This window comes from Drosophila yakuba, chromosome 3R, assembly GCF_016746365.2.
Source record: "Drosophila yakuba strain Tai18E2 chromosome 3R, Prin_Dyak_Tai18E2_2.1, whole genome shotgun sequence".
Classification (NCBI taxonomy): Eukaryota; Metazoa; Arthropoda; class Insecta; order Diptera; family Drosophilidae; genus Drosophila; species Drosophila yakuba.
The window spans coordinates 16,945,231-16,957,436 of NC_052530.2; the positions used below are offsets into that span (position 1 = coordinate 16,945,231).

Consider the following 12,206-nt stretch of genomic DNA (forward strand, 5'->3'; position numbering starts at 1 on the left):
TGCCTTACGGGCTTAATGGCTTATTGGCCAAATCGCTTACCCTACCGTACATACTAGACAAGTACGTGGAGCTCGTGACTCGCCAACTGGGTGCCACATACGAGTAGTTCCCAGATAGAGTGGTCGCCGGATGATCAGGTTCCGGCGCCAGGTGAACGCACCCCACAGCCTCACGTACGCCAAGATTGCACTCTCTGCGATTCTGGGCCTATCTGCTTCGGTTCTATTCTACTGCCGCCCAGTTCTAAATTGTCCATTAATTATATTCTATATTGTGGCGCCAGCGGTAATCTTGTGAATTCTAGGCCTTGTGTAAATCAATCGCAATCAGCAGCGTCATCGCTGATTTTAAATTTTCGCATTAACAACACAAATATTTGTTACTCGGCATTGCATTCTTATCTCTGCTCCCTGTAATCTAAATTTACATGTAAATGCATTTTAGTGTATTTCAAACATCGCCTTATAGTTTTTCAATTAAAACATTTGAATGATTTAAACTCAATATTACTCGATATTACTTTTTAAAAAGCATCATACTGTTATTTGGAGTTATGAATTTATATCCTTATTTACAATCGAAATTAAATTGGCTTAGAAATAATAATAGTTTATCCTTACTTACTGCTTACTACTTTTTCTATATTCAACCTTTCGGAATTTCGGAATAATGAGTTTCAATGAATTATGTATTCCTTTACAGGTGCCTCCAACATTATCATCACCCAGCGTGGCTATCCCGACCAGAACTTCATAGTACTGACCGATGACCGGGACAACGAACTGCTCAATGGTAAATTCCTGAAGACCTATCCATTGAAGTTTGTTTATGCCGGAGTCACGATGCAGTACACCGGATCCAGTAGTGTGGTGGAGCAGGTGAACACGACCTACTCATGGAAACTGTCCCGTGATCTCATAGTACAGGTATTGCCCATTGGATACTCTCCCACATGGTTAGTTGCAGTCCTCAGCTCCATATCCATTCACAGATCATCTCACTGGACGTGAGTCCGTCGAAGCGCCAGGACACGGTCCTGATGTCCTACTCCTACACCATCGACAAGCCACAGGATTACGAGGCGGAGGTGGAGATCTATCGCTGGGAGATGCAGGCCCCCAGCAACTGCGACTCCCTCTGCGAGGGCAGGAGTCATCGCCAGCCGGCCTGCATTAGCACCACCCAGGGAGTGAAGGTTGCCCCACAGTTCTGTGACAAGTCCGCCATGCCGAAGGTCGAGGATCGTGCTTGCAACACCGACTGCCGCCTAAAGTGAGTTTTAAATTGAAACATACATGTAAGCTAGATAATTAACTTACTTGCAGTCTCACTGTGACGAGCATCTCGGAGTGCTCGGCCGCGTGTGGAGAACTGGGCACCCGGGAGAAGACCTACGCCTGCGTCCAGACATTCACGAATATGCAGCGATCCAACATCGTGGACATGTCCTATTGCAAGCTCAAGTTCGATGTGGCTTACCACGAGGAGTGTCGCGAGGGATGCTGGCGCCTCACAGAGTGGTCCACTGTAAGTTCAGCCTAACATTTCCTATTCGAAGCGGATCCTTAGTTAGTGTTTCCATCGTAGTGCTCCAAGTCGTGTGGCACTGGATCGCAGCAACGTGAGGCTCACTGCTACCTGCACAACTCCCGTGTCAGCGATGACCTGTGCAATCCCCGGACCAAGCCCCATTTGAGCACCCTCATCAGGATATGCAACACCGAGTCCTGTCCCACATACAAAATATTTGAGGTATATCCCTGAAATTCCAGGCATTATGCCACATGTTAATCCTTTGTTTTCCTATGCTACAGAGTTCCCTGGCAGTTAGTAACTGGGTGATTGGAGAATGGGGCGAATGCAATGAGTGGTGTGAGAAGACTCGATCCGTGAGCTGTTCACATCCCTACGGCATTGGCTGCGGAAGCAGAAAGCCCAAGGACGTCCGCAAATGCTGCCACATCAAGTACACCAGCGATTGGACAGACGTATGTGTTCTGCAACTACCATAGATCCAAAAATTAAAATAGTTACCTATATTTTAGTGCTCGGTGCAATGTGGCGAGGGCGTCAAGAGGAAGAAGCAAAGCTGCACGCGGGTCTACAAGCCGGATGTTCCGGGCACCCGGAAGCGGCGGGTGTACGTGGACGAATCCTACTGCATTAGCCGAAAGGTGCATCGCCCCAAGCTGCGCACCACCACCAAGACCTGCAAGATCAACTGCAAGTGGAACGCCTCGGACTGGAGGCGTTGTCCTGCCGACTGCTCGGAGGAGTACCAAACGCGGGAAGTGCGCTGCGAGACCTTCCAAGGGAATGGAGTGGAGGACAAGCACTGCGATGCCAAGAAGCGTCCTTCCAAGCGACGCATCTGCAACAACTGCGTGCGCCGCCAGTCGAGAGTCATCTCGCCGGTGAGTTGGTCACTTCAAAAGCTTCCCTTCGAAAGAGAGAGTTACAATCCCTCGTTCCTTTCCAGTGCAACTGCGAGGGCGTGGAGAAGAGGCGGGACTTCTGCTTCAACTCGCACAAGGGTCGCATCGCCTGTCCCACCCGCGCCAGGGTGGAGCGGCACAGCTGCAATCCGCCGGCACATTGCCGGAGGAGAAGTGCCATCGGGAGCAGCATCAGCAGCAGACCGCGTGGCACGGGATTGAGTAGCAGCCGGAGTTTGAATTCAATTGGTGGCTTACGGAATCGGGGAAGACCGAGGAGCTGTGCGGACCTGAAGGAGATGCACGGCTACAACGAGGATGGCAACTATCAGGTGGAGGTGAGGTCGCGGATGGTGCACATCTACTGCCACCAGATGAACAGCAGGACGCCGCGGGAGTACGTGAACGTGGATCCGCAGGAGAACTACTCCATCTACTACGAGTACCGGACGAAGCAGACCAACAGCTGTCCGCCGGAGTCGCGAGCCCACGAGTACTACAACGACCAGAACTCCGGCCGGACGCACTTTAGAAAGCTGCGGCTGAACATCACCGATCTGCGCATCCTGGACAACGACTTCCAGTTCGCCGACACGCGCGGCTTGCCCCAGAAGCTGGGCTCAGCAGGCGATTGCTACAATCGCATTGGTCAGTGTCCGCAGGGCGACTTCTCCATCAACATGAAGGACACGGACTTCACCATACGGCCGGGAACCGTGTGGCGGATGCATGGGCAGAACTCGGTCATGAAGCGCATCAGTGAGGTAAGTCAGCCCGAACCAGTTACCAATATGAATTATTGCTCACAGCAATCCTGTTCTCGATTTCAGTTTGATACCACGGCGCAGATGCGAAGGGGATTCTGCGGAGGATACTGCGGCGGTTGCTATGTCGCGCCCGATTCTGGACTTTACCTGGACGTGTTATGACTGAAACCACTGAGTAGTCAGCGGGAAACTTTGTTTGACCTTCCCACGGTAATCGGGTCTACGTCCCGGGAAGGACCAAGGGTAAAGTTAATCCGAGCATCCCAGCATTTCAGGGTTACCCCAGCCAAGAATTACCACTACGGAGAGTCGTCGCTCTAACCAACGATGGTTAAAAGTATTCTCGAATATTAATTAGTATATGTAAGCCTTAGCCTTATCGTGTCGAAGCAAAGTAGCCCGAACAAAACAAAACAACCATATACCATATACCATATACCATATCGTCTGTATATATAATTATATTTCACTCGAAATTAGTAACTAGATATTATTGCCATGTAATGTATTAAGTATTGTAAATACTAGAGGATGTGAGCCTTTAACTTTTAGCAAACTAGGGGTTATCCATATTGTACACCACCATCAAAGGTCGCCGCTCAGATTAGAACATGTGCCAAGTATGCAGTGATGGAAGGATTCTTTGCCTAGGTAACTTTTACCTTACCAAGAAATGCATTTCAAACGATAAATAAGTTAACATATACTTACACTTACACTTTCCCCCACACCCACCCATCCATCATTATATTCCCCGAAAGAAGTCTAGGCTATAAGAAATGGCACCTCTTCTTCCATCACTCACCAAGCGAAAAAACGAAGAGCTCGACTAAACTAGTGCAATGCCGGTCTGTACAATAGTTGTATTAACTAAGCTCCGCGATTAGTTAGTTAAGAGAGAGAGAAGTTCGGAGCAAATGTATGTGTAACTAAAACGAATACTCATATTATTTAGGATACCCCGATCGCACAAGCCAAACCAAACTATTCATCGAATCGAATTAACACATTGCTGCTGATTGAATGTTATCACTGCCAGATTTTCAACGTTCAATCGATTGTATCCCCAATCGCCTAAGTCCCGGTACCAAGTATCCTCGCTGTATTTTCATTTACGAGTAACTAGCTAGGCTAATGCAACACCAATGTTAACAATTAATTTAATTTAATGTCAATTAAAGGAATTTAAAGCTGTTACCAACCCAATCGTGGTTCGCACTTCGGACTTCAGGGCACGATTTTTAGTACACGTGGGGGGCGGGTAATAGAAAAATGTATTTATTTAAAGTATTTAATAGTTTTAATGGAAGATATATTTGGCTTTCAATTCACTGACTGGGGTTAAAAGCTCCTCATATACATTTGATTGCTACTCGACATGCTGGAGGTGGAGGTGCAGCACAGCCACGACTCTTACGATAAGTTCTTCAAAGTAAAAATCCACTGTGCCACTGCCACTGCCACTGCCAATGTCGATGACGTGGACATGAAGGATGAGCTCCGACAATCTGATTATCTGCTGTGAATCTGAGTTGGATGATAATTGTGGTGCGATGTGTTCGCTGCTTTTGTCTATCACTGTGCGAGCCGAGGTTGTTGGGAAGCTCGATGGATGCTTTTTGGTCGCTGCTGGTTGCTGCCTTTGAAGAGCTTTCGCGGCGGGCGAAAGACTTAAAAGCATTTGCGGTGGACGATTCCGGGGCCGGACTCGTCGTACTCCTGCTTCGAGATCCACATCTGCTGGAAGGTGGACAGCGAGGCCAGGATGGAGCCACCGATCCAGACGGAGTACTTCCTCTCGGGTGGCGCGATGATCTTGATCTTGATGGTCGATGGGGCCAGGGCAGTGATCTCCTTCTGCATACGATCAGCAATACCTGAAATTGCAAACCAATTGAATTAAACAAGAGTTACACCGCTAAAGCGAATGATTTATCTTACCGGGGTACATGGTGGTACCGCCGGACAGCACGGAGTTGGCATACAGATCCTTGCGGATGTCCACGTCGCACTTCATGATCGAGTTGTAGACGGTCTCGTGGATGCCGCACGACTCCATGCCCAGGAACGAGGGCTGGAACAGGGCCTCGGGGCAGCGGAAGCGCTCGTTGCCAATGGTGATCACCTGGCCATCGGGCAGCTCGTACGATTTCTCCAGCGAGGTGGAGGCGGCGGCGGTGGCCATCTCCTGCTCGAAGTCCAGGGCCACGTAGCACAGCTTCTCCTTGATGTCGCGCACGATCTCACGCTCGGCGGTGGTGGTGAAGCTGTAGCCGCGCTCCGTCAGGATCTTCATCAGGTAGTCGGTCAGATCGCGACCAGCCAGATCCAGACGCAGGATGGCGTGGGGCAGGGCGAAGCCCTCATAGATGGGCACGGTGTGCGAGACACCATCGCCGGAGTCCAGCACAATACCGGTGGTACGGCCGGAGGCGTACAGGGAGAGCACGGCCTGAATGGCCACGTACATGGCCGGCGAGTTGAAGGTCTCGAACATGATCTGGGTCATCTTCTCGCGATTGGCCTTGGGGTTCAGGGGGGCCTCGGTCAATAATACTGGATGCTCCTCGGGGGCCACGCGCAGCTCGTTGTAGAAGGTGTGATGCCAGATCTTCTCCATGTCGTCCCAGTTCGTGATGATGCCGTGCTCGATGGGGTACTTCAGCGTGAGGATACCGCGCTTGCTCTGCGCCTCGTCGCCCACATAGGAGTCCTTCTGACCCATGCCCACCATCACACCCTGGTGACGGGGACGACCCACAATCGAGGGGAAGACAGCGCGGGGGGCGTCATCACCGGCGAAGCCGGCTTTGCACATGCCCGATCCGTTGTCGATAACTAATGCACCCGCATCATCGTCACACATCTTGGCAGCTGTTTATCTGGAAGGGAAATGGTAGAGCATTCGGTTAGCCCCATCCGCTGATTGCCATGTGTAGCTATGCTCCACAATATCCTCTTCACAGTGATGTCTCTAACTACCATCCTTTAAATTCTAATACTTTGATAAAATGATGAGTCTTACGAAAATAAATATTAAAATTTACGAGCTGTTGAAAATGAAATTCTTTAGTTTGCACTTTGAGCAATTTAAATCATGAAAAATTACAATTATTTATTTCAAATTAGTGGCAAGCAGGTATGTTCCACTTTCTTTTGACTCACGCTAATTGGTCGTTCACTCAAAACTAAAGCAGTGCTCTAAAAATATCCGAATAGTTCATAGAACTTAAATTAAACGGATCAAATTAATTGAAAATACGATGCAATGCAATTACTCTTCACTTTATAATTAGATATTGAACTTTAGAAGACGGATTAACTTGTAGAAAAATCCATCAAACGATTGGAACTTTTGAAAATGCGTTTCGATATCCTTAGTCCTCGAGGCTTTCGTTCTCTGTAATAATCCTTGGCTACTTCGACATTGAGGTCGCACTCACACACCTTTTAGGTCAACGAAAGGAGGTAAATTGGATAGAGTCGCACGTTCGATTCCTGCTGACGACCAGACTCAACAACAAATGGCACGCCGATCGGTCTGTCCTGCCTTTATATCTGGGCTCTCGCTCGAAGCGATGGCGATGGCGATGGCGATTTGAGTTGGATGCCAGGGCGGCACTGAGAGAAAGATTGAGCGAAAGTGCTGCGGAACAATCAACTCGAATCGATCCATATAAGCAGTTTTCGGATTTCTACTCGGGCAAGTTAGAAGTTTGGGTGCCTAGTGGTACGAAGGCGACACGTGGATGCGCTTCTCCAAGCAAAGTAATCCAAAGTTTAGGAGAGTTTCAAGAACAGCAAGGAAGGTTAAACATATTTTATGACTCAAACTAACAGTTATGGAATTTAAGAATGTAGAATTTATGGAATGTATAAACTTAAAAAGGTAATAAATTATATCTAAATACTCGAATATTTTCGAATAACAGAATTATTCATGTCCATAGCAATCAATTCATTATCATTACTATGGTTATATAGTTATCAGTTCAATAGGCGTGGGAAGAAGAACTCTAGAGGAATATGGCATTTTATGATTGCTGCACATTGTAATAATATAGGAACGTGCTAGACCTTGTTACTATATGAATAATATATTTATATATGCTATTTGCTATAATAATATATAATAGCTTAAATATTTAAGCAATAAAAGAAATCATATATATCCAATGTAGTTTTATCTACTGTATTTCCAGCTCAGAATCTATTAACAATATAAGAATTAAGCTATATGAATAACATATTAATGCTATTTGCTATAATAATATTTAATAGATTTAAGCAATAGAAGAAATCCTATATCTCCAATTTCAGATAGAAATCTACTGTATTTCCAGCTCAGAATCTATTAACTATATAAGAATGAAGCTAGCAATCAATATTAGGACCCCCATCATTCATTGTAGGGAGTGCAGGAGAGAAAGCTCGCGAAAGATAGGAGAACGACGTGGCCGAGTGATTAGCAGATGTGCGTGACAGTCGGAGCATGGGCATCGGCATGGGATTGGGCATGGGCCACCTAAACGGCAATCAGCGCTCTCGAGTGGCCAATTAGCCACAACTACATCCCGACCCCCCAAACCCCCCTCATACCCGATTCCGGGCCCAATCCTGCTGCCAATGGGCCAGTGCTGCGGCGGACGACTCATTCGGCGGTGAGAGTTCAGAAAATAGAAACGGACCTTAGAAGGACCGACGCAAGACAATTGGCATCCGCGGCAGGGACTGCGAGAATGGGAGAATGGGACATTTCAACGGGCACGCAGCGAGGCGAATCTAAAATAGACGCGCCAAGCAGAGCGGCACCTATAAATCAACATCAAGGTTGATCGAGATCTCCGCGCGCGGTGCTCGAGGAAGCTGCATCCACAACCACATCCATATCCACATTTGCAATCGCATTCTGCACTTTGCATTGCGGCGCCGATGCAGCCACGAAGTTGCGAAATCACCGTGCCATTAATTTATCAGAGCAATTAACCATTGCCAGCCAGACCGAGCGAAAATGCATTTCGGTGCCTCAGCATTTTCTCAATCGAACTGTATTTATCCTTTTATGTAGATTTGATTGCTTTTTACTTCTTTCTATTTACGTTTTTGTCGCTTGCCCACATGAATAATCGAATGCGGTGGGTCTAAAGATAGGATCTGATTGCTCGGAAGTGAATTGGTGGCATTCCCAAAGCGTTTTATTTGGTAATTGCCTTGATGGTCAGCGTGAATTGAGCAAGTTGGTGGCTGCCTACTGAATCGATTATCATTCTCATCTCTATCTTTCAATTCAACCATTGATTAAACTTGCCCACCACTCCGTTTTCAAAACACTAGTTTCCTAACAAAAGGTATAGTTTCCTTTAATTCCAGTTATTCAAAAATGTCCATTTTTTGATACATTCCACTTTGTTGAATATATTTTAATATTTAGAGTGTTTTTTATGTTGATAATTGGTCACAATTACTTCTTTATATTAAAGTATTAATCGGTTATAACCAAGTATTTCAATACGAGTTATAAATTCTTTTTTATTATATATTTTATATTTTTATTTATTTATTAGAGATTATAGCATGTTTATAAAACAAATATGCATGATATTTTACATTATATATGTATATCGCTTAATATTCGTATATATTTGTATATTTATATATATACATATTTGTAAATACGATTTCCGTAATAACTCGCATTGTATTTGTATTGATGCACATAAGAATTTCCTAGGATTTATTTGCATTAATATTTCCCAGTCGAGACAAGAACCATAAACTGAAAGCGCGAAAGTGCTTGCATACTTCTCGGCTAAAACAAACGAAAAATCCAATGATAGATGGCGCTGCAGTGCACCGCTAATGAAATGTATTTCACTGAAAAATCTTTAGCTGAGTTTGTGATTTCTTATCTGAAAAGAAGAGAATGTGACAACGAATCGCTCCCAAGATAAATAATAAATTGAAATAGCTTCAGCACGGGCCCCTGAAACAAAAAGCTCGGCGGAACCCGTTTCCGCTGGCACCCAGCGACGGTGAAAGAGCGCCAAGCGAAAGCCAAGCGAGCGAAACGTGCTGCAAAACGAAAGACTTAAGACCCGAACCTGAACCTCAGGCAGAAGTAGAAGCAGAGGCAGAAGCAGAAGCAGAATGAGAAAAGCAAAACCGAGCCGAGCACGAAAAAGAAAGTGCAAGTGGACGCAGATGCTTAAGTATTCCGTCAGCGAAGTCGGGCTTATTTTGTTACTTCGTCGTGCGCTTGTGTTGGTGCTGCTTGTGTTGGTTTCACGGGCAGAGCGCGCCGCTGGAGACCGAGACCGAGACCCAGACCCACAGCCACTTCACCACCAACAGCACAAACAGCACCACCACACAGCCATGGCAACCAGCACCACCACAATCACCACCGCAGGCAAAGTTAAAGCCAAAACCTGAGCCACGAGCGCGTTGGCGATGAAGACGCCGACTGAGGCTGCGACTGAGCAGCGGCCGCGCAGCTTGACCCACTTTTTGGCCCATACAATCAGAATGTTTCATGTTTCGATTTTATTATTTTATTTTCTGTTTCTCTTTTCGGCTATCTTTTCGATTTGCTGGTCAGCAAACTGTGTGTGTGTGAGTGCGAAGTTACTTTTTCTTTTCTTGCAGCTCGGCTGCTCTCATTGTTCATGCTGCTGGCCGAAGTTGTAGGCCTATGCGAGATACGTGTGTAGATACAAGAACCATTTATTTATTTCGTGGCATGACTTTCGAAAAATTGTTTTATATTTCACTCGCCGCTGCGTTGCTGTGCGGGGGAAAAATTCACTGCCAACAGAGATATTACTTTCAGATTCCATACTGGCTCATTAAAGGGGTATCGGAAAATCAATCTGGATTGAGCATTAAGAAGAACGAAGCATCTGCTCATCCATGGCAGTTGGATTTTCGAATGCTACATGTGGCTGTTGCTATTGCTGTTGGTGTTGCTGCTGTTGTTGTTGCTGCTGCGTTGCTGCCGGCAGCATGACATAAACTTTCGATTGTCTGCCCGTCACATAACTGTTACTCGTCTTTTGCCTCGGTTTCCCCACAGCTCCAGCTCCAGCTCCATCTCCATCTCCATCTGCGATTTCCATTTTCATCGCCTTCTTCTCGTTCTTTGGGCCATTTCTTCTCCGCTACCACATCAATTTGGACTTTGGGCTTAAATGGGTAATTGGGTCAGAGCGTCAGACCGTTGGCTGCTTTCGGGAAATGCTCATTTCACTTAAAATTCTTTGCCTTATATATTTAGTTCGTTAGTCATGCGGCAGCTGGCTCTGGTTCTTTGCGAGACTTTATGAAATTCGGAAATCTCTTTTCCTCCTCGCATTTTACAACTTTCTTGGCTTATTCTTTGCTGTGGCTGCTCTTTGTGGCTGGGCGCTTAATGCGTTTGGCATCGTTTTCGTCTTCGCTTGTTCTGCCTCGCCCTCTGCAGAGCTTCTTTGCCTTCTCTTAAGGCTTTTTAATAATTTTATGTTAATTATTAAAAAGTGAAAATACGATTTTGGCTTTTGGGGTCTCGACTCTTAGCTGCCTGCATTAATCATTTGGCCGCGATACATCTTGGCTCGTTTCTTTTTCCCCCAGCAGTGCAAACGGTTCTGGCCCGGATGAGATTTATATAACGAACCGGCCATCCAATTAAATCTATTAGCTCTCCTATTGACAAAGATCATCGTTTGGCAATAAAATGCGTTTTCGTTTTCAGTAGAAACAAAATATTCCGTTGCTCATTAGCATGTAAATACAAATTCGGGCCTATTAGTTGGTCGAAAGTCGTGGTCATGCGACACAAGATTGAGCACTGGATGACTAAATGGATCTTGGACAGGTTCTGCATTCCTACTTGCAGTGAAATGCGGCATACTCCGTGTCTCCGCCATGAAAAGATGATTTACATCTCTATATGTAACAGTCGGTGGCTTTATCAGAAAACTTTCACCTAGCTGGGCGATGCTAAAAGAATCGATCAATCGCCAACGGTGTGAACTCACAAGCTTATAGAATACGGCCTATACAACTTTACAACATTGAAGTTCTCGCCGACAATTTATCCAGCTTGGGAAAATCTCGGTGGAAATAAAAAGCTGACAAACGCCGAGTCAATAAAGGCCTACCACTGTGCCGGCGGCAGAGGGGCAATTCAAGCCAAGTACAATGGCCAGGGGAAGTGCTGCAGACATCTTCTACATTAGAAAGTTTTCTACAACTACAACTACAACCAGCAGGGCAGCATCGCGCATCCGAGTGTAAGACAAAAGAAACAACTGTAAGTGCAGAGAGCCCCACCACCAGCCCCACCACCCGAAAAGCACCCAAGATCCCCGGCAAACCCACTCCAAATGGAGCCTGCTGAAGACAGAGCTTTGCAACGCTCACTGCGCATGGGTAGACCAGTAGAAAGAGTCCCAGTACAAGTACCACTACCAGTACCAGTACTCGTACTAGCACCGCCAGCAACAATGAGAAATGCAGGCGGTGAAAGATTTCCAAATGCAGCCCACTGCAACTGCAACTGGCGAGATGATTCAAGTTAATTTCTGCCCGGCTCGCTGGGTGCTGCTCTCCACATTATCTATCCGGTGGCAATTAAACTATAATTAAGAATCTAATGGAGTTTCACTCTCCTTGTGCGTAATTAGCCGTGCGGCTTATGCAAAGAAAAGTAAAAACGGCAGCAACAATGGAAAAGCGAGCGGAATCAGATTGCCAGCGAAACGGGGGCCCAAAATGTGCGACAAGAAGAAAAAACGCTTAAATTATATAATTATATAAAAAAAAAAAAATCTTGACAAAAATAGACGAAAGTTGTAATTTTCAGCGCTTGGCAAGCACCGAGCAGCACTGGGAACACAGGGGCATGCGGGAAAAGCTGGTCTTAGAAGGCAGCGATGAAAGTTAAAGTTATAAAAGCGGCTGGGGAACGCACTGGAATCGAAACGATGGTAAGCTGTAAATGATTAACCATTCCGGCGCATT

At 46.2% G+C, this 12,206-nt stretch overlaps 2 protein-coding genes across 3 annotated transcripts in view; one reads left to right on the forward strand and one right to left on the reverse strand.

Moving 5' to 3' along the window:
* Positions 1-4,404, forward strand: part of LOC6537167 (A disintegrin and metalloproteinase with thrombospondin motifs 9) — a 35,225-nt gene extending 30,821 nt beyond the window's left edge. For both annotated transcript variants that reach the window (XM_002097692.4, XM_015192691.3), the window contains exons 10-17: positions 704-927; positions 993-1,273; positions 1,327-1,528; positions 1,589-1,753; positions 1,816-1,989; positions 2,047-2,415; positions 2,481-3,200; positions 3,267-4,404. In XM_002097692.4, the coding sequence (XP_002097728.1) occupies positions 704-927; positions 993-1,273; positions 1,327-1,528; positions 1,589-1,753; positions 1,816-1,989; positions 2,047-2,415; positions 2,481-3,200; positions 3,267-3,365 (2,234 nt within the window). In that variant the 3' untranslated portion in view covers positions 3,366-4,404. The remainder of the gene's footprint in view (positions 1-703; positions 928-992; positions 1,274-1,326; positions 1,529-1,588; positions 1,754-1,815; positions 1,990-2,046; positions 2,416-2,480; positions 3,201-3,266) is intronic.
* Positions 4,405-4,752: 348 nt separating this feature from the next.
* LOC6537169 (actin, indirect flight muscle) lies at positions 4,753-6,775 on the reverse strand. The gene is made up of 3 exons (XM_002097694.4): positions 6,651-6,775; positions 5,145-6,085; positions 4,753-5,080 (listed from the first exon to the last, which is right to left on the reverse strand). The coding sequence occupies exons 2-3, from the start codon at positions 6,067-6,069 to the stop codon at positions 4,875-4,877; spliced, it is 1,131 nt and encodes a 376-aa protein (XP_002097730.1). The 5' UTR covers positions 6,070-6,085; positions 6,651-6,775; the 3' UTR covers positions 4,753-4,874.
* Positions 6,776-12,206: the final 5,431 nt, after the last annotated feature.

Bases quoted from the DNA above. Each gene is read 5' to 3' on its own strand.
- LOC6537169 (XM_002097694.4), bottom strand. From the start codon at position 6,069: ATGTGTGACGATGATGCGGGTGCATTAGTTATCGACAACGGATCGGGC. The intron at 5,081-5,144 runs GTAAGATAAATC...TTGCAATTTCAG, and splicing joins CGGTACCACCATGTACCCCG to GTATTGCTGATCGTATGCAG.